This window comes from Etheostoma spectabile, chromosome 8 (assembly GCF_008692095.1).
Source record: "Etheostoma spectabile isolate EspeVRDwgs_2016 chromosome 8, UIUC_Espe_1.0, whole genome shotgun sequence".
Taxonomy (NCBI): Eukaryota; Metazoa; Chordata; class Actinopteri; order Perciformes; family Percidae; genus Etheostoma; species Etheostoma spectabile.
This window is the reverse complement of record NC_045740.1, coordinates 35107367-35130395: the sequence shown is the minus strand read 5'-3', so window position 1 is coordinate 35130395 and position 23029 is coordinate 35107367. Positions and strand designations below refer to the sequence as shown.

The 23029-nt window shown below is 42.3% G+C and overlaps 1 protein-coding gene across 1 annotated transcript in view; it reads left to right on the top strand.

The window, feature by feature from the left end:
* b4galnt4a (beta-1,4-N-acetyl-galactosaminyl transferase 4a) overlaps positions 1 to 23029 on the top strand; it is a 175045-nt gene that overhangs the window by 90667 nt on the left and 61349 nt on the right. The window contains exons 3-6 of the mRNA XM_032524296.1: positions 1708 to 1806; positions 12978 to 13073; positions 13658 to 13748; positions 15333 to 15433. Coding sequence (XP_032380187.1) covers positions 1708 to 1806; positions 12978 to 13073; positions 13658 to 13748; positions 15333 to 15433 — 387 coding nt within the window. The remainder of the gene's footprint in view (positions 1 to 1707; positions 1807 to 12977; positions 13074 to 13657; positions 13749 to 15332; positions 15434 to 23029) is intronic.

Sequence of the window (23029 nt, the reverse complement as noted above, 5' to 3'; positions counted from 1 at the left end):
ATCCACCCACATATACCAAATCCAATTTAAACCCTAAAGGATAAAGACCAAAAGAAATTGCTTGTACGCGGCAAATATGGGTTGGCCCCCCCAAAATCTCACTCCAAGGTTTTGGGAAAAGTTGGCAGCCCTGTATCAGCTTGTACACAGTCTGTAGGTGTTACTATTAAGACAGAGTAGCTGGTAAAGTGCTCTACCTGCGATCTGTTGCTGATGTTAATCAACAACAGACTATAGTTGTCTGTGAAAATGTTATATTTACAGTTGTGTGTCCATGATGCATTATAGTAGATATCAAGAGCCAATAATTATATCCTATTTTCATCATGGCTTTATTTCTACTTGCATCGTGATGAATGGAAATTAACTGCAGAAGGTATACAAAAGCCAAAACATTTTGCAATACATAAGCTTTTGAACATACGCTACTGTAAGTGGCAAAACATATCACTTTTGCTGCAGGTGCTGCATTTTCAAACAATTTACATTTTGTCTATGCTTTGTATTTTACCGGCCACTGAATCCTGTCTCGTACTTTCATTCTTCTGCTGTATTTGTTTCATGCGCAACTCCAGCTGATGCAATATTAACTTTGTGTCCTTCAAGTGAGCACATCTACCTGTGCTTCTGAGTGTGTGTGTGTGTGTGTGTGTGTGTGGGAGGGGTTGTGTTACAGACAAAACTAGTGCTGGAGAGGTTTGGTGAGTCTTTGGGTACGCACAAACATTGCGCTCCTCTGTTGTCTAACGGGACGGGAGCCTGTTGTCACATTTCTTCATCATTACCTTTCCTGCCCTCCTTCATCTTTCTCCCATGGAAGTTAAAAAAAAGTAATCAAAGGCTTGCCATCCGACAGCTCTGTCTCTTTGCCTCTTCCACTTAAAATATGTCTTTTTCCACCCCTGATTCTTTTGCAAAGACTGGTGCCTTCCCTACAAAAAAGCTCCTCATTTCAGTAGTTCTGAAACCTCTCCAGCTTGTTTTAGTGGAGGTATGTCTCCTCTTTGACATCCCTGCCAAATTGAGGATGCTTTGCCACTCATTTTAACAGCTCTGCGTCCCGGTTCCTTCTCTGGGAGCCTTTTATTTCCTCATAGCTTGCCGCGAATTTTCGCTTCTCTTTGTTCTTTTCCTGCCTGTCGCACCACTGCATTGACATTAACAAGCCTCTTAGCAGGCCACGGAGAAAGAGCCATGCAGTGCTCTGGCCGGAGCTCGGGGCTAAATCCCAGATCAGCGGGAGGGTTCAGGCTTCCTGGAGAGGAGATCTTGGCTGGCAGGGTGGATGGATAGAGTATGTTGGAGATTAGGGCATTGGCGAGTCAAACGCTGGATTAGGAGGGAATGGTTAAGGGTCCACAGGGTCTAAATAGTAGCCTTCTGAGGAAATAACCCTGTGTTTCCTTGGCCTGCTATTTCACTGTGTGTGTGTGGTGTGTAATGTACTTAATGTGCTGCTTAATGCTTCCATGAATTAGTGGTTTTCACTAGTGCTGCTACTTTGTCCCATGTCATTTATCTGGTTTATGGAGAAGACTGTTCCTAATGATGGATGGATTGATGCCTTAATGCACGGCTGACTGTAGTTATTTTGCCCCTGAGATTTAAAAAACACCATTCACTTGTCTTCTCCTTTCATTAATGTCTCTTTTTTTTGGGTGTTGGATGGAGGAATAAGTGTCTTTTTTTCTGCTGTGTTTTTCCAAGGATGATGAGCAACTCGCAGGAGGCACTAATGGCAGAGACCATACCCGCATCAGGAAGTTCCTCAGCCAAGGCCACAAAAAATTGCCATGGAAACCAGAGGTAACCCAAATCATTTTTTCTTATTGTTTCTTTTTTTCTGAGACCTGCCCTTAGCCCTTAATCACCAGCTTTTGAACCCCTTTTATTGTTATGTTGAGGCCAATCAGTTGCTTTGCAATTTGTGTGAATTATCAGCTAACCCTGAAAATGGCGCTTTATCACTTGCTTCGTAATTATGTGCTTTTTGTGAAACATAATTTAGCAGCAGATGTCTTACTCTCTTTTTCTTTCACTTCTCCTTTTAAGGGCAGTTGATATTTGAGGTCAAATAGAGATACATCCATTTTCTGGTGCTATTATCGGAAGAACAAAATGTACTTTGCGGTTATGAAGATGAATTATTGTATGAGGATGATAATATTTCATCCAAAACCATTAGCGGGTTATATTTAAAGGCGCCTACATCCTGAAGATCACAAGTTGATTTGATTTATCCAAATTTTTCAGCTCACTTACTGATGTAGTTTACACACCCAGGGAGCAGCAGACAGGGCAATTAAGCAGCCAATTTGTGATAAAGGAAGTGCCTCTAGATATGTAACCTATTCAGCAGAGTTTAATTAAAGGATTATGTATGTGTGTGTGTCTGTAAGGCTAATCTGCAAAATATGATTTATGAGTTGTTCTCTTCCTGTAGTAGAGTTTAAAGTGTCCATATTATGAAAAAAATCTTTTTTTCTGGGATTTGGGGTGTTATTTTGTGTCTCTGGTGCTTCCACATGCATACACACTTGGAAAACAACTACCCATGGTGTTTTGAGTGAGATCCGGTTTCTGAATGTCCTCTGTCTTCAGTCTCTGGGTGAGCTGGTCAACATCTGCACGGCTTTCTACGTCACTAGCCGAGACTAGGTGGCTAAACGTAGCATGCTAGCTCGTTCTCAATGGCAAAACACTGCTGCAACAGCCACTAGTTCTCCATAATCTCCAAAAGAACTACTTCCTGTCCCTGTCCGGCAGGTATTCCACAAGTGTCCTCGTCTAGAAGAAGTCTCCCAGCTAATCCGTCCTTGGACTGACCAAAGCTGGAGAAAGAGTTATCTAGCTGATATGAACACACCTAGCTATTGATGTAAGACTCCCAACAAAGATAGTATAGAAGTGAGAGTTCTCACCCTGTAGCACAGAGACCTAAACACACAGGTTGAAAAAAGGATCTGCAGCAATGTGCAGTACAACAAAATATGGTGTTTGTTTTTTAAAATGAAACCATGCAAACCTATTCTGGTACAACCTCAAAATACAGTTATGAACCTGAAAATATGTATGATATGGGCGCTTTAACTATCTCTGCTAAACAGCACAGGGCAAACTGTGGTGACTAACAGTTCATCCACACAGAATGTGATGGATAATAAGAAATTACTAATGCATAAGTTGTATTTATAGTAGATCTCATTGACTGCGGCGATACTGTACTATTTTTACAGTACTCTCTAGCACTCAATGCCTTGTACTCCGCAAAGCATTAAGCATGTAATCTTCTGCACAAGGCAGCATTACAGGGTGCTGAACACAGCATGTGCCTGATAGTGTTACAGTAGTGTATTGTATCTGTGTTTCTATGCCTCCCAGTCAGCCCCAGCCATGGATGGAAGCACTGGGTTTCCGGGTTGTCGGTCCCATTCTTGTAAACTTCAAATTTGGGATAAAAAAACATTTGGACTCAAGGATGAACTGATTAGATTTTGGAGGTCAAAGGAACAGGTCACCGTAAACCTCCCCAAAAAAAAAATCAAGAATTCCTAGCTAGTTATGGCAGAATTTCACACAAATGTCTAATAGGAAAAAAAGTAGGAAGTGACATTTTATATCCCAAAGATCAACTTAACGACCTTTGGGATAAAAAATGACCTAACTTTATCGTTAGGTCGTTATTCAACAACCTAACTCAGGAACAGGACGGGCGATTGTGACTGTATCAATATTCTGTGCTGCTGGGTGGAAGATATGTGTGACGTATCCACAATTTAGAATTTGGCATTGCTAAAAGCATTGCCTACTGTCATGGCAACAACTTTTTGTTGTATTCTGTCCCTGTGGTCGTCCACCACAAGCTCATTGGCTTTGCTGATATTGGGCTTCCGGGGAATGTTGATGCACTATGTGAGGAGGCTCTCTATGATGTATTTATTCATTTCAGGCACGCTAATAATACATAAAAGTCAAATGTGCCAGAATTAGCCTGAAGGCTATTTTACATCTGCTGTCCCTGGACTGTTGGTAAGATGTGAAAAATGAAACGATTAAGCTATCAGTCCTTTGTTCTTCTCTACAAATAGAGCCTCTCAAGAATTATTCACTGAAATCATACATGTCAATATAATAAAAACTCCCATTCTCCAAAAGATACACTTGATACCTGTTAGTAAATTCCTTTGAAGTCTTCACTACATATATTATATGAGTCTGGACCGACATGGATTATAATGTATCAGCATATATTTTTGACTTCAACTTGACTGGTGGGTAGAGGCATACAACCACATGGCGTTTTATTTCAGTACACTCTCCTGTGAGCCAGTCCTGAATTAGCCTGCCTTTTGCCTTTGTGCCTCGTCTCAGCAACGCAAGACATATAATATCAAAATCAGCCATTAAAGCGTCCATATTCTGCTCATTTTCAGGTTCATAATTGTATTTTGAGGTTGTACCAGAATAGGTTTACATTGTTTAATTAAAAAAAACACCATATTTTTGTTGTACTGCACATTGCTGCAGATCCTGTTTTCACCCTGTGTGTTCGGGTCTCTGTTTTAGCTCCAGAGTGAGACATCTCACTTCTACACTATATTTGTTGACAGTCACACATGCTCAGTAGCTCTGTAAGATCCCATCAGCTAGATAACTCTTTCTCCAGCTTTGGTCAGTTCAAGGAGGGATTAGCTGGGAGACTTTTTCTAGACGAGGGCCACTTGTGGAATACCTGCCGGACAGGGACAGGAAGTAGTTCTTTTGGAGATTTTGTTGAACTAGTGTGTGTTGTAGTGGTTTGCCATTGAGAACGAGCTAGCATGCCAGCACTAGCATGTACTATGGTTAGCCACCTCGTCTCGGCTAGTGACGCAGAAAGCCGTGCAGATGTTAAACCGCTCCCCAGGAGACTGAAGACAGAGGACATTCAGAAACCAGATCTTACTCAACACAGCATGAATATTCTTATTTCCAAGTTTGAATGCGTGTCAATGCACCAGAGACACAAAATAACACCCCAAATCCCAAATATAAATATATACCGCTAAAATAAATTAATAAATCCACATTGTTATGTTTTTTTTACTTTGTTTTTATCACTTTGTAAATAGTCACATGTGGATGATATCTGTTTTTTTTAATCATCTAGCCTAGAAGCAGCTGTTCCCTGAATATTGAGGGCCCTGCGTCTAGTTGTTGACGATGCTTTTGGCATAATTTAAAGTTGTGCTACTTAGAAAATGAGAAGTCACATTGATATCAAACAGCCAAGCTCGGACTGCAGCCAAACAATCTTTCTGAATCTGGACCATGTAGACTAATTGCACAAATGGTAAATTGTTTTCATGGTCTGAGCATCGCTAGGCTGTTTATTAGTAACATCCTGTTTTTTTCCGAGCTTTATGTTTTATCATTTTGTATGTGAAAACTGTTAAAAACCACAGGATGCTTTTGCACTTAAAAGACACGGACATGAATTCATTGACCAAACTGGATTCCTTATTTATGGTTTGGATTTAAATAGCGAAGCAGCTTCAGAGGGATATAAATTTTGCAACATCCACACCAACTACATTTTACATTAGGCGTGACTAGCATCAAAGCTCACTTGTAGAAGTCAACATGCTTTTTCTTTGACTCATTTCCAGCCATCCATAAAGCAACATGCCATTTAGTTTCTGGGAATATTCTGCAAATCCAGCATAAAGGCACGTATGAAATCTATAAAATCTCTTCCTCTCTTATCTAGCTACGGCGGGCCTAAGCCAAGTTCTTCAGAAACCATGGATTGTAGCAGCTCTTGCTTTGCTTTTCTAGGCGATCTGTCCTAATTAACAGCACTAACTTGTTTTCCTGGTGCACGGCCAAGATGGCAGAGGTCTGAGGGGCCACTGAGCTGCCACTGTCGGAGGCGTAGACTCGGGCTGGTGGAGGTAGAGTGGTGCCATATGCCAGCTGTCACAGACTGGCAGAGGTCACACGGGCATCCGGCAGCATTCATACAAGTCACACGCGCAACAACTCTGTTGTGCACAAGCAAAATGAAAAGACGGCTTACTTTATTTCTTGTAATTTCTGCACCCTTAGAGAGATAGAGATAGAAACAAAGAGGAAATGAAATGTTTTTTTATTGTATTGTCTATCCTGTGTTGGTTGTTTTAAGCCACAACTGTTTACTCACCGAGGTTTCCGAGCCGGTGAACTCATCCAGAGGTGAGTGGGGATTAGCGGGGACATCCTCTGTCCGTCAAGGACACCGGCATGTTGAGGACGCTGACACTGGATAGAGATCAGAGAGAGATAGAGAGATAGAAAGATTGCTGGCCCACTTTTTAAGAGTCAAGCAGTAGTCAGTCATGAAGGGATAAACAGTCATTTGCAGAAAAGCCGACATGGATCCAGAGAGAATTTGAGCATTATGAGCAATTTGATCTAGTCAGGAGCAGAAAGAAAGGAATAGTAAGAGGGATTAGTGACTTGTGTACTGTCCCACATTAAAGCCCCGGGGAGCACATCCTCCCACATGTAGTATGAATATGTGCACTGATGTTAATCAGACATTCCAAAGGTGCAAATACAAAGGCATTGCACATAGAAAGGATGCCAGTCTCCTGGTAAGTGACTAGCGCAGATGTCTGGTCTTCTGGCTCATGTAGTGTGAAAATCAAGGCTGGTATTGCAGATTTGGACAGCATATTACTTAGCACTCAGGAGGGAAGTGTTGAAAAAAACTGTGGCACAACACAGACGCAGGACTCAGGTAGGAAGGTGTCATCATAGCTGGCTTCTCACGCAGAAACACAAGCAGTGACAGGACTGGAGGAGGAATTAGGTCTTTCTCATGTCTCGTCATACAACAATAACATGTGAGTAGACTGGGTGGGGGGGGGCACAGGAGGAGAATCATGATATTTGTCTCTTCTCGCTGTTCTTTCTCCTATCCAAAAATGCTAAACCGTCAGATAGACAAACAGAAGGCATGCATGTGATTTCTTTTACCGGCCTCCCATTACAGTATAAGAAAAATTCTGCTAATCCTCTGCCTGCCGTTTCTCAGTTGGACGTTTCCACCGCAGCCACATCCATTCCCCTCCTCATGTTATATCCCTAGAATGACAGAATACATGTAATTGTAGGACAGATGGCAGATTATACAAACCCCCATTACAGTAGTTGATGAGGCTGGAATCTAGATCATATGAACCTTGTCTTCTATTTTATGCTGCTCTCCTCTGTGTGAAATGAGTTCTCATTATCTCTCTCTCTCCATATAATCCCTTCTTTTCAAACCTCTGTACCTTTGAAAACCCCCCTTTCTTCCCTGTATGTACCTACTTATCCCACGTTCTCTTCTCTCCCCGTTCCTAAATTACTTATGGGCCCTGTATGAATTTAGTTGAAGAGATTTCATCGAATCGTGCAATAAAATTCTTGTCATGTAACATGTATAATTTGATCATTTGTTCAACGCTTACACTTCAGCATAGCACCTCAGTAAAACCACAGTCCAGTATGTGTTATGATGTACCGATGCCCTGGGGGAGCGAGCTGAGTGGTATTGCACATACCACAGCGGGCCTTTGCCAGGAACATCATGTCTCACTTTTCTTATCCAAAAGGGATTTACAGTGTCAGTTGGTGCGAATGCTCGTCAGTGGGTGTGCCGAGCGGCCATTTGTTAGTGCCCGGCTGCCAGCAGGAACGCAGAAGGCTGCACCAGATTTTAGGAAAGGGAGACAGCCTCCCAGTCGATAGTGCGACCAGATGGGTCAGAGAGACTAGATATTAGAGAGCAGCAGAGACGCAGATAGGCTCAGACAAGCTCGCAGAGATGTGGTCATGTGAAGGAAATGTGTGGTCTGAAGAAAATAGGCAAGCCAGTAACATTACAAAGCTGAGTAGTGATGCTGTACTCTCTTTTATCGATCACTTGTTTTCTTGCTCAGCCTCTTTCCTGTGCACCTGTCATTTCCCTGACGACAGGTGTCATCTCTCTTTTTCTTCTCTGTCTTTCTTTTTTTTGCCTCACTCATATTTGAGAGATGGCATGAATTGCTTCGTTCCATCTCTTTTTCCTCCCCTCCTATTTGATTGCAGCCTGAGCTGTAGCTGCTTGGTTGCTTTTATACTGTGGCAGCTTAAAGCCGCCCACACATGATCGGAGGTAGGGTGCAGAGCATAGTGCAGGCAGAGGAAAAGCACAGAGCAGGTGTATGTCATCATTCTTTCTGGCTGGAAATAATTTGAATTTTGAGTGCCGAGGGTAGGGGATCCTCCGAGTTGTCTCCACCGCTCTCCTAATAAAAAATAACACGCCACAGCCAGCACGGAGCGGTTTTACCCCGGATCATGTGTAGGCGGCTTAGGACTATGTAGAACATTTGCTACCTCTGGAGCGTGATGAGAGTAAGGAAACGGTAGATGAAGATAAAGATGACAGGTTAGGACAACAACAGACACATTGAAATGCTTTGTGAAATCTTATTTATTAGAAATAAATGATAATGTTTTAACCTGAGACCTCATCAGGTAATGATGCCTGTGTACAGGTTCAATTCTTAAATGATATATAGTACTGTACACTGCACATGATATGCATTTAAGATGCATTTAAAGTCCAAAGAGAAGAATAATGTTAACCCCTTGTGTTGTCTTCCCGCCGATCTGGACATTTTTGTCAACATTTAAAATGAAAAACCGTTAATCAAGGTTACGGTTGTCTCTTTTTGACCCTTTTATGTCTTCCCCCCAATGATTTTGTCACTTTTTTAATGTTTGTTGACTTATTCTAAAAGCTTTTGAAATTTCCGTTGGTTTTCCCCCAAATTTTTTAAAGCTCTTTTTTTTTTTTACATTTCTCACTTTTTTGAAATTTGTGTTACTTTTTTGACATCTTTTCACATTTTTGTCACTTTATGCGGCATTTGTTTACATTTTTGTCACTTTTACTACACTTTTTTAAAAGTTCTTTGACCAATTGTTTTCTCCCCAAATGCTATAAATTGACAAAAACACACCAATTCAATGAAAGTAGTGAACTGATAATTTATGTAACTTGTGAGGAGCGTTGTTGAGAAGCATCAATGTTACTTTTTGGGGAAAATTTGTTTAAAAGAAACCCAAATTCCCCAAATCTCTGATATAGAAACTTTTGGAAAGGGATCAAATTTGACCCGAGGAACCGAAGGGTTAAGGTGTTTTCGCCAACGGCAATCACTGTAGACTGCACTTACTGAGCGTGACAAAATGCTTGGCAGTGCCTCATTTAAATACACGTGCACAAACACACACACACACACACCGATGGTGGTGGAGCAGGTTTTGGTGTCTTGCTCAATTACACTTTCACAGCTGAGCTGGGTTTGGGGTCTTCTCTAGCAGCTGTGCCTGTAGTCTATTTGGCTGGTGGTGCATTTGTTAAAGTGCTTTAAAGTACAGGAAACAGTACGTTTTTTTTTAAACTTTCAGGAATTCCACTACTAGTCCATGGTGGCAGCAACACAGAAGTATGTCTCTGGTTTTGGATTAAGGAACAGAGGACAACAAATGAAAGTGAAGGAGGAAAATAAGAAAGGTGTCTGCAGCATTCATTCTGTCTCTTCTTCAGCTAATTACTGAATGACAATGTGAGCTGACATGGTTGTAAGAAAGCTATCATTTGAGAAGATGCAAGCTGCTACAGCACAACGAAGCACACACACACACACACACACACACACACAAACCAAGTTAACCCCGCCAAACCAACACAAGGACACAAGTCACCATCTCTATACAGATACCAGATTTTCACATCATCCCACGCTCCAAAAGGAGCAAATAGGAGGGATACAAAAAAAACGAGATAGAAAGCAGGGAAAACGGGGCTCAGGCGAACTAAAGAAGACGTTTGGCAGCACTCGGACAGAGATGGACGGATGGAGAGGCAGAAATAGAGAGGTCAGAGGCAGGGGGAGACACCATTAGGTTTTATAGGAGACAGGCAGCATGCACAGGAGCGAGGGAAGTTCACCAGTCAGGGAAGCAAAAGGACAACACGGTAATTAAAGGATGAAGAAAAAAATAACTTTCCTCTTGCCCCATTCCACATCCCGCTAAGGCCAGAGCACAGACAGACCTCTTGCAACACTGTCACCCAGAAAATGGAACCAATTATACACAAGCCTCTTATAGAGCAAAGCCGACTTTACACCAGGGCTACACAGTGATATGCGTGTGAGAACAATAAGAGACTTTTAGCCTCCTATTGCTATTTGACAAGAGGCGGCCAGGCCGAAAAAGGTTTGCTTTTAAAGCCAACAGGAAATCTATTAAAAGCTTTACATAAGGCATATTTACACAAGGACTAGTCCCGTCTGCTAAATCTCTCTAACCTTGCTACGCCTCCCCCTCTTTACCACTCCCTTTTTCTACATCAGACATCTTCCTGACCCCCCCAGGTTTTCTCTATTTGAATTCCGTTGACCCCTCAAATCCCTGTCTATTTCTCTTCTCTCTCTGGTTTTCAGTGGGATCAGTCTTTCGGCATGAGGAAAAGAAAGAAATGATGTGCACATGAAAATATATGAACTAAAATCAGGAGTCCCACTGCTTTGGACTGGCATGCTTGTTGACTGTTTCTTGCTCAACTGAAAGACATCATGGGTTATGCATGAGCTGTAATTGCCACGCTGCTGTCAGCGTGCAGGGCACTTACTTGACCGTGCAGACCCAGGAGATAAATACAAAAGGACCACATTGAGTCAGGCCATCTGTTAGAATGCCTGTATGATAGTGAAGGAGCACAACACCTTCCATCAACGTCTTTCTCCTTTAAATGCAGACATGTAGAAATGCTTACCCTGAAAGGCTTACCTGTCTCACCCCTCTAATCCCTCTCATCAAAGCACAACAGGATGTGTTTTTTTTGTCACAAGGTCACTCTCCTGATTTATTGGTTTGACACTTTGGCTAGAGCTAGCTAGTAGCTATTTTACACACATAAAGGCTACCTTCATCCAGCCAGCTTTCACTTTGATCCAACCAGGGATCCCCATTGCATGGCTTCCTAGTCATTTTATGAGAGTCAGGTTTCTCAAGTTCCGTGTGATGTTCTAAGTATCTGTGGCGGCATTACAGCGGCAGCCTGCTGGGGCTGCTTTAACGCATTAACCCAAGCCATATGTGAGTACAGTATGGGGATTTCAATCAGGAGACACTTGTTTGCAGATATGCAAAGGTTTATTGTAAATAAGCATAATACAATGTACAGTCTTTGGAGCTTAGACTCCATTGTTATAGAATAATTTGTAAAAGGGGTAAGGAAGCAGAGACAGTCCCCCCTCGATGGAGTCTAGACATTGGGGGTGGTGGCGAAGGAGCCCGAAGACCAGACCGAAGGAGTCAATGGAGGGTCCAGCAGGAGGAAGACCCAGGATGCCTTTGGGTGACGATGACTGGAGGTGGATGGGAGGTGGAGGGGTGCACGCTTTGCCTGAAATGACAGCTGACAGCAGCAGGGAGAGAAACAGATTTAAAGCGGGGTTGTGACGCTGTGATTGGCCCTTGGAATTTGTGGCCTATTCCCCCCCCCCCCCATGCATCAGTACATGTAGTCGCATCTCTAACCCAAATGCCACCCTTTAATGATTGGTGTCAGTAGTGGTTTTTGGCATGGGTGAAGCGGGCAGCTGCCCGGGGCGGCATTTTTTTCATGTCAAATGGGAGGGGGGGCGGCACGAGCACAACAAAAATAAAAAATCCTCTGCACCATGGAGTGGTTTTCTATTATCTATCATTTCACTCTGTGGGGAATCGGCATATGGGTGCCCCCTGCAGCTGCAGAAGGTACCACGCACAGAAGCATATGTGAGAATGGGAAAGGGAAGGGGGGGCACAAGGGACAGTTTACCTCTGTGTCTCCCAAATGGAACGGTCCAGACAAATGTGGCGAAAATGGGACCATGAGCCTCCTTGATATTATCACTTTTATGCATGACAAGGATCTATCGGAGATCTACCCCAAGTTTTGGACTGCTCTCAGGTTTGGTTCTTACTCTGCCCGTCACTGCGGCTCAAACTGAGAGGAGCATTTTCAAAACTAAAGTTGATCAAGTCATACCTGAGGTCAGCCGTGTCCCAGGAACGGCTCACTGGCCTCGCCGTCATCAGTACCGATCGCTCAATAAGGGAGCAGACGTCATCTGACAACATTGAAGATGGGGCCAGAAAGGTCCGGTTTTAGTTCTAGTTTGTGTTTTCTGTTCTTAATCCTATAGTGCAATAATTAGATTCCCTTTAGTGTGTTTTCACATTTGTGTGATGATGGAAATGCTATTTAGAATATTGTGTCTATATTTTATTTGTACATTATTCTTACTATTTTATATTATTGTTGCTCCCTGCTCTTTTTACATTTGTATGTATCTGATTGTGTATATTATACTACTACTGCGTGTGTGTGTGTGTGTGTGTGTGTGTGTGTGTGTGTGTGTGTGTGTGTGTGTGTGTGTGTGTGTGTGTGTGTGTGTTTTGAGGACACTCTACCCCAAGGCAGACTGGTTTCACCATCTGTCCTTGTTGTGTCCTGTGATTTCCCTGTGTAATTCAGACAAATGTCAGACTATGGGCAGGGGATGAGCTCTGACAAACTGCTCCAGACGTTCTCAGTTCACACTCAGTGCCCCCCCCCCCACCCCCCCAATACTCCTGACAAGCTCTCTGTCGCCTTCTCTTATTCAGGACAGTAGTAACAACACTGGAAACTTCACGTTGCATTCACATTTCACCAAGGATTCATTTCTCCTGCGCGGTGGAGAGCTAGCAGAATGATATACGTTTCAATGTAAAAGAAAATCTACTGAAACCAGGATGGGAGCTCCAGTAGCTCAAGTACTGAAGCATAACCTGCCTGTTTAATAGAAAATGCGATGCTCTTGTTGCTGCGTGCACTAACCTGTTTCCTCTGTGTTTGTGTGTGTGTGTGTGTGTGTTGGCAGTATAAAGGACAAGCCAACCTGCACGTGTTTGAGGACTGGTGTGGCTCCTCTGTAGCCCAACTCAGAAAGAACCTGCACTTCCCCCTCTACCCTCATGTAAGTGTTACAAACCGTGGGTGAAATTTATTTACATTAAAGTTGCATTCAACTGACCTTCCGCAAAGCCTCCACCCACTTAGTTACTGTTGCCACACCTGTCTGGGTCTCCGTTCAGTTTATAATGATAACAGTGGCAGATTTACCACTAGGCATATATTTTAACCTTTAATACAATGGGTCGTTATTTTCAAACCAAGGTAGACAGAAGCAGGCTTCTAATTTCTAGCAGAAATGTCATTTGTCACTTGCGTATTTAATTGACTGTTGCCAGCTACCTAATTAAGTTAACACTAGTTCCATGACTATTGTCTGGCAGACTTTTTTATTTGTTTCAAACTGACTCATTTTTAAACAGAAACCCTGTAAAGGGGTCTTAGATATGCCCTTAACAAAGGTAAAGAATGAGGCTATCTCCCAATTAAAAGCATCCAATCATCCTCACCATGATTCATGTGGAAGACAGCATTGTTCTTGTATGGCGTTGGAGACGTGGCGAGGGTCCTACCTGTCGAAGTTCATTTGTTAATTTGTTAATGCTACAACTGTCTATAATCTGAACGTAATCCTGTTTCTCAATGCAGACCAGAACCACACTGAGGAAGTTGGCAGTCGCTCCGAAGTGGAAGAACTATGGCCTGAGAATATTTGGCTTCCTTCACCCTTACAGAGATGGTAACTAAATCATCTTATTAGCGGCCCCCTCTACTAAAGCTAAGGGCCTTAGAGCATGTGTCCTTTATAGGAGTAGACAATTACCATAGCCCTCTTAATCCGAGCTTTTGAGAGCCACTAATATGGTGGAAATTCACATTTTTGTTAGGGCTCAGTGCCCGGATCACACAGCTCAATCTTATTGCGGGACACTCATAGCCATACCCTTGAGCCCAGTTGCTATGGGAACTGAAAAGCCTTAACACCCAAGCGCCCTTACACAAATGCCGAAAATAAAGTCATTAATTAGATCACCATTCATTTCGGGGCTCTTATGTAGCTTTTTTTTTCTGGTGCTATGGCTCTCGCCAGCCGGTGGCTCAAAGGTCATACTATATTCAGGATACTGATAAGCACTCTAACAAGTACCCTTCACCTCACACTGCCACACGCAACCTTTTACACGCCATTTTAGATCGATTGAGTTAGCCGCATAGAAATGCTCAGAGGTTTCCAGATGCCACTGTGTCCATCAGATTTAGTCAGATAGAAGTGTATATATATATATATATATATATATATATATATATATATACTACCGGTCAAAAGTTTGGGGTCACTTAAAAATTTCCATTGCACTCCATTATAGACAGAATCCCAGCTGAAATCAGTTGCGTTGTTTTTTTTAACCAGGGCAGCAGTTTTGAGAGTACTTTGTGTGCTTACATAATTGCAAAGGGTTCTCCAATGTTTTCTTAGTTAGTTTTTTTTTAAATGATATCAGATTAGTAAACAGGATGTGCCTTTGGAACATTGGATGAATGGTTGCTGATTATGGATAATGTAGATATTGAATTAAAGATCAGCCCCCCACTCAGTTCAGCTGGTATTCTGTCTGTGATAGAGTGGAATGGAAAATTGTAAGTGACCCCAAACTTTTGACCGGTAGTGTATATATATATATATATGTGTGTGCGTGTGTGTGAATTATACTGAGATTTCACCAGGTAGTATTTACATTTAGTATGTAGTTTATGATGTGTCTTCTTGAAGAATTCCTTCACAGCAACTTGTACTATGTACATAATAGAAGTATACTATATACAGAACTGTTTGCCACACATTTTGTAAAATGACAAACAACTGCAAAGTCACACTTGAGAAAGTCTTACAGGTAATAGCTTGAAGGAAAAGTAGTTTTATGCAGTTATAGTTTTGCCAGACAAAATTGCCACCTTGTTCTATGATGTGGTAAGATTATCCACTATTATACTTAAAGATGGCATTAATTACCTAACTCTACTGACTGCTCGTTGGCTTCCTGTACTCCTTCTGGTTTAAAAGGATCTGTGCTCAAATCTTCATTTCCATTCACATACTGTAGGTGTTACATACAGATTGGAAATTCACTTTTGATATCATGGTGGCCAAATGTGTCATGTCCGACCACTGCCAGAGGCAGTCTGGGCATCAAATGTTAGGTCCTTTTTCCACACCTAAGAACCTATTTTGTGAGGTCATACCCTACCTCGCAACACTCTGATTATGCCTATCTGGGATCGTACATATCTTCTTTTGATCTTTGATCATGTGTTATCCCTCCAGGTGATTTCCAGTTCTCGGTATCGTCTGATGATAACTCGGAGTTCTGGCTGAGTCCTGATGAGAGCCCTCTCAACGCCAGACTGCTGGTCTATGTAGGACAGGTAGGCAGCACCCAGCTGGGAAGGATTCTTGCATGACATCTGTACCACAGAGAGAAAGAGAGAGAGTCACTTGGATAAAAACCTGGTCTCAACATTTTTCTGCTTTGTGATTCTCAGCAAATTCACTAAGTACACATTTGCTTGTACGGTCACTGGCTTTAACTAATATTGCCTGGCAACAAGCTTTTACTGCAGGAAGAAACTAAATCCCCTCGGGCATAAATTGTTTCAAACTCATCAATGTCATGACTTAAAGAGCAAAAAACACTTAGTATAATATATACCTCTGGGAGAGCACTCCCACAGGCCGATATGTGCACGGAAACCAAACCCTTATCCATATATCTGATAAGATGTTTAGGTAGTGGGTTACTGATAGCTCCAAATGGCCTTTAATGGATTCTCCTTCTTTCATATAAAATCACACACACTACAGATTGGATAAGTGTCTGGATAAGTGTCTTACCCAGATTGGTCCTTGTGTGTGGTGTGTGTGTGTGTGTGTGTGTGTGTGTGTGTGTGTGTGTGTGTGTGTGTGTGTGTGTGTGTGTGGTGTGTGTGTGTGTGTGTGTGTGTGTGAGTCTGTTTTGTTTCCCTTCCCTCCTGTATTTCCTCTTGTTTATTTTTTATCATTATCGTTATTTTTTAATTTTTTTTCTTGGCCCTGGCACGCATTCTCCATCTCAGTGTATTGTTTGTAATTGGTTGTGTTTCCTAACTATATATATATATATATAAAAAAAAAATGTGATCACAAAAAAACATCCAGATGGGATAAGTTTAGTCATTATCAGAATCAGAAATCAGAAACCAGAAATACTTTATTGATCCCCGAAGGGAAATTCTGTGTTGCAGTTGCACGAAGTATACAAATATCAGAGGAGAAATATAAATAAAGAAATATAAGGAGTGTGGATATGCACGGTGTTTTTATGATACAGTATATAATTAAGGAGTTGTAATTGTGAACACTAATAATGAATATATAGTAGCAGCAGAGTACTGCACACATTTTAAGCCGGTGTTATTGCTCATAACAGATAATATTGTCTATTAATGGGGTTGTAAGGGTCCACAGCTATTAGACTAATATTGCTGTGATGTGACATCCATGCTGTGTCACCAGTCAACAACAGAAGCCTTTTATTATGCCAGTGTCACACCTTACTGCAACAGGAGGAACAATGGGCGATTTGTTCGTCTTAAGTAATCACCCGCTCACCTCATGGCACCATCTTAACACTGAGGCTACCTCCAACACACAGCTCAGAATACAGGAGACTCAAATCCTCTTGTAAAACATCATGTGAAAAATTGTTTTCCATCCACTCTCTGTCCACAATTGAATAGAAGTCAAGCTGCTGCTGCCTTCCCTGATCAAGTTTTCTCGGTGAAACCTTACATTTGTAAGAAGGAAAGGATGCATGAGCAGCATTTGAACCACGCCACGGGCAAATATGTGTAAAGAGCAGACTTCCAGCGATGGAGCTATCTGTATTCCAACAGGGATGGGAGATGTCACCAGATTCCACAGCTGAGATTAATTAGCTGGCCGCGAATATTGATGTGACATTTAGCAGTGGAGAAATATCATCAAGGCAATGGCAGGGGAGCGGTGCCATGGGCAGGGATCACGCTTTCTGCCACCGGCTGACAGGCAGGCCTCGCTGCCTCCAGGTTTTTTCAGAGACGCACTTTGTTTCCCAGATTGAGATCTAATTCTCCGCTCCATTCCTCATTATGTGACCCATCTGTCTGCACGAGTTTAAGGGGAAAAGATAAGCAACACGCCATTATTATTTATTATTATTGTTATATATTATTTTATTTTTTACATATATTTTTTTGATAGGGGTGGATTTAGGACCTGACATATCATTTACATTTTAACCTTTTTTTCATATACTGTACGATTATGTTTTTGCCCACAGCAGGTAATGCAGTGCATTGCTAATCTGATAAGAAGGCTTTTTGCCAAGCCTGCTTTTGAAGACCTTAAGCTTAAAGACTAAAACGTTTCTTTTGTGCTGTTTAAATTCTCCTAAAAAATAGATAATTATAGGTAATCACATCTGTTTTTAAAACACATTAAATATGTAGTAATTAGGTGAACATGTTACACCCAAACACAAACCAAGCACATTTGTTGTGTCTCTCCAAAAAAAATAAGAGATAAAAATATATATAGTGAGAAAAAGTCAGGGATTGTTCAGTCTCACTTGTCACTTGCATGTATGTTCTAAATGCATACATTTATATATGTAAATGTAATAAAGAACACTGGGAACAATGACTTGAACGTAGCATGGACTAGCATGTGAGAGGGATCTTGTTTAATTGAGTGAGCTCCTGCAAGGGGTGTGTGTGTGTGTGTGTGGTGTGTGTGTGTGTGTGTGTGTGTGTGTGTGTGTGTGTGTGGGGTGTGTGTGTGTGTGTGTGTGTGTGTGTGTGTGTGTGTGTGTGTGTGTGTGTGTGTGTGTGTGTGTGTTTTAGGCTTGATGATCTGAACTGGAAACTTTAATGGTTTGGGAAAGTATCCTTAAAAGATTCATAAGGGGTTTTATGCTTTGGCAGCTGTTGGAGTCATTCCAAAAACCTAAGGAGAAAGTTTTTAAATTTCATAAGCAATGAGTCAAATTGGTAGCCTGGCTCCGCCCTGCTACGTACTTCCGCTCGATTTTCATTTTCCTTCAGTACTCCGTCTGGGTTTGCGGTATATTCGCTGGTTTTCTCCAGTCAAATCTTTACCTGTCCAATCAGCAAACAGAGGGCGTGGCTGATAACGATGACGTTGTTGTTTTTTTTGAGTTGTAGTTCTGTAATGGAGGCGGAGAAAGATGCGAGTGAAGCCATTTGGTCCGTTGTGGCAACGCTGCCGACTATCCAGAAGTGAAAGCCCGAGCAGGAACAATCTTTGCTGAGTTCTGTTGGGGGCCATGACGTCGTGTCCCTCCCCACGAGGCTAGGGGAAAGTTTGATTTTCCAGCTTGCTCCATTAGTGGTAAAGGAGTTAGTTAAGGCTAACGTTTGAGATGCTAAGCCGACGTCACGATCAAACGTTAGCGATTGGTTATGACAGATCCAGAGTGGCTCTGGGCAGATCCAATAGTTTTAGACTTCAACAGAGGACCCGCCTTAAAGGAAGTTAGCACTTGTCAATGGAGAGGGGCCAGACTCTCTGTACAGATGAAATAGACCAGAGTCTGGTAGGACCAGGCTAATGGGCTAGTCTGGTAGGACCGGGCTAATGTACCAGAGTCTGGTAGGACAGGGCTAATGTACCAGAGTCTGGTAGGACCGGGCTAATGGACCAGAGTCTGGTAGGACCGGGCTAATGTACCAGAGTCTGGTAGGACTGGGCTAATGGACCAGAGTGTGGTAGGACCGGGCTAATGGACCAGAGTCTGGTAGGACCGGGCTAATGGACCAGAGTCTGGTAGGACCGGGATAATTTACCGGAGCTGGTGTGGTGGACTTGAAGATGGAGAGGATACCGGCTGAGTGGGATCTGAGTATGTATGAGTGAGGGGGCCAGATGTTGGAGGGCTTTGTAGGTGAGGACCAGGATTTTGTAGGTGAGCCGGTGGGAGATGGGGAGCCAGTGGAGTGATGTGATGCCCGGATTTGGTGTGGGTGATGAGTCGGATGCGTTGTGGACCAATTGGAGTCGCTTGATGGTTGTAGAACTGATGCAGAGGAGAAGTGAGTTGCAGTAGTCTATCAGTAAGGAAGGGGGGTGAGAGAGGGTCTGATTTTGGCGATGTTGCGGAAGTGAAAGAAGGAGGCTTTAATGACATGATGGATGTGGAGCTCAAGGGAGAGGGTGGAGTCAAAAACCAAGGTTGCGTAGAAACCTTACTGGCAGAAACATATGCAGTTTTAAATCATTAGAGTGTACGCCATGTCAGTGTCTGATGAGGTACATAGTTTCTTATCTTTGCTTACACTAATGGCTTGACTGCAACCCCGGCTCTATTCATGACCTGACTCACTGCTCTTAAAATATAATGTCATACAGGATTGTTACTTCATGTCACAGGAGTGTCATCCTTGACAGTGAACTTGCTATATATGGAATGTGCTGTCATGAGACATTTAGCTGTGATAGGAGAAGCAGGGAGCTAGAGCGTTTCCGTGGCGTTTCCGTGGCGTTTCCGTGGAGACCCTTGTCAGCATTTTGTCGCTAGGTTTGAATGGTGTACCGGATTGCCCGCAGGACATATTAATGAAAAGGTGACGCCATCTACGGAGGTCCACTTTTTTCTTTCTCACACACATACACACAAAAAACACACACACTGTTTAAACCCACACACTGTTTATGTAGACAGAAAAGTTGAATCCTTGTTCTCATGCAGTTACTTATAAAAACACCCTTCTGTACAGACCCAGACAGACCAAATAAACCTTGATTTCCATGGTGGGTCCTCTTCTCACTCCTAGTCTCGCTTTGCCAGACCTTCCTCCACAGCGCTGCGGAGGAGGGTCTGGCTAGTCCACATAGCATGCCAGCCTGGGAGAAAAACCTGCTCTGGTTTATTGGCATTTCTTTAAACCAATCACAATGGCCTTGGGCAGTGCTACGCAAAATAGCCTCAAGAAGGAAAATATTTGGTGGAACGCTGTTTTAGTCATGCAACCGAAAACTCATATTGGGCCCTATTTTAATGATCTAAGCGCACAGCGTGAAGTGCATGGCGCAGGTGCGTTTAGGCCATGTCCAAATCTACTTTTGCTATTTTGACGTGAAAAAAAGTGTCCGTGCACCGGGCGCATGGTTCAATAGGGTTGTACTTAGTGTCTTCATTAATCAAGGTGTGTTAGGGCGTAACATGCAATCAACCAATCAGAGTGTCACCTCCCATTCCCTTTAACAGCCAGACACAATTGTACCTTGGCGCATTCCCATTAGGATGGCGGAGTTGCACCATAATATTTTTATTTGCAATCTTTTGCATGTGTGAGTAATGCTGCGTTTTCCTGTGTGTGTGTGTGTGTGTGTGTGTGTGTGTAACAAGCATACTGTGCATGCGCTGTGCATTAGCCTAGTTGCATTTCACTAATGCGCTGTTAAAATAACAAAGAAATGCTGCGTTACTGACTTTAGATCAGGTTTTGGTTGGTGGCACAATCAATTTCTGCTGTGTCAATTTAGCAATACGCCAAGGATGCTCCTGAACACACCTCCCTGTAAGACCAGCACGCCCATGGGCGCAAAGATGGGCGCAGGTGCATTTGCTATATAAACAATGCGGCCTCTGGATGGGAAATTAACTCTGTCGGTCTTAAAATAGCAAAGGCACTTGCCTCGGGCTTTGTGCCACGCTGTGCCGGGTGCAAGATAGGGCCCATTATGCAGGTAGCTGTCTCAATTTACCCTGCAGAGATCTGAGGAGCAGGTAACCATAGTCCTCGAAAAACCACCGGAGTTTAAAATTCCAACACAAAGAAAGCGGAAGGTAACAGACATCCGGGCGTAAAGGGCGTGATCCGGCGGAAGTTCCTGCAGCACTACAGCAATCCCAGAAGTGGAACGTCGTGGATATAGACCACTTAGCTCCTTACACGTACCAGCTCGCTGGGGTCAGTGTGTTGGAGGCGAGGGGGGGGGGGATTCTAATAAGAACACTCTCCTCAGTCCTGCTAGGCTATTATCTGCTCGCATACGAATCTACTTAATGTGAGTGAGGATCCTCTATTGTCCCTTCTTGGCATTAATCATATTTTTTTTGCCCGCAGCTAATCTGTAATGAGATTTTCCTTCAGTCAGAATGTCCCGACAGCTCCCGCACAGCTTCCCACAGAACCAAACCAGGGCCTGTCTGATATCGAGAGAGCTATACGAGTTGGTGTGTGTTCATGCAGCGGTGTAGTGGTCATGTCTGTGTGTTTGTGCAGACACATGCGGGCACTGACGTATGTCATCATATATGTATGATGTAAGACGATACTAAAAGACACACGGGAAACTGGATCTGGGAAGTGTAATCAATTTGAGACTCGACAGCAACAGTAGCTGCTTATTCTCAGACAGACAAGACCTGACAGCTTAACGCTAAGGCACTACATCGTCCTAGGCCTTTTATTTTATTTTAAATTTTTAAATTTTTTTATTAATGTTTTAATTTTTATTTTTTAATTTTATTTTTTAATTTTATTTTCCTTTTTTATTGTTATTGTTTTTGCACTTACCTGTTTTTATTATGTAGCACTTTGGGATTTGCATAAATATAAAGTGCATTACAAATTAAAATAATAAAATAAAGGATGGCTAAATTCCATTTTGCTGCATCGGGTACAGTGTTGCATTGTGCTTCCTGGGACACTTGAGTAGAACGAAGCTATTGTTAATGTTATTAGCAACGCCTGTGCCTTACCTACTATGACATATCAAAATGACTGCTGTAAAAAAATGCCTGTTCTGGTATTTTTCAAATACTTTATTGCCAGGTAACAACATCCGTTCAAAACCATGACAAGCGTATAATGAGTTTCATTCTTTCTTAAAGTTCCAAGTGGAAATTTCCAACTTCCATGCATCTAGTGATTTATTTGGAAAGACATAAACACAACAAACACGCTAGAAAATGGATGCCCCCAAGATTAGAATTTCAAACCTGCTCGAGATGGGCAATCCATCATAGCGAGCAGCATGTCCATGTCTATTTTATTATTCCTTTTATTCTGTAGTGTGGAAAGAACGGTTGATTCAGAAAAACTCTAACAGCTGTATAACCACCAATTTATATTGTAACTTTGACAAAAATACAGACAGACATAAGGATAATTGTGATGGATTTTTGGACTCGAGCCAGTTTGACTTATCTGCAGATTGATTTTATGTCAGTCTAAAATTAGTGAAAATCAACGACTGCCTCGAAGGAGCGACACACACCAATTTTAAAAACCCTACACGTGGTTCTAATGGATTTGTCGCATTAACGCCGTAAACAGGATCTCACTTGAAAGCACCAAGTTTTTCTGCTTAATGAGACCCAGAGGTCACGATAATCAAAAGAAAGATTGTTGTTGACTGTGGCCTTGAGTGTGACCTGCTTTGCTTCGCTTTTCAAATGAATTTAATTGCAATCAGGCCAATGACAGCTCTCTCTGTTGTCTGTCCCGAGATCAAAGCGTTGGAGTCAGTGTGCTTTTCTGAAGCCTCAAAGTCAGTTATAATAACCCTTTTGAATATTATGCATGCGTACGTAATTTTGGAATACTTTTTTTTTTTTGTACTTTTTTTCTCCTTTAGTTGAACTTGTGAGTGCTGTTCAGTGTGAGTGATTTCTAAACACTCCTCTAAATCATAAAATAGCAGGGTCAAAAGTCGCACTCACAGCAGATATTATGACTCGTCATGGCAGAAACAACACAGGTGGAATTAATGACATTAATTACAACTCTGTTGAACCTAATTAATGCAATATAGGGCCCTCAAAACACCTTGATTATTAATTAGTCACACATGTGCTTTTGCCTGCCAAAATGTCTGTTATTCATGTTTAGAAATAGACTGATAAGTGATACTGTAGGTAGGGTTTCTTTGAGTTAAGTGGTGCATGAACAGGTACAGTATAATGAATAGTTTTAGTC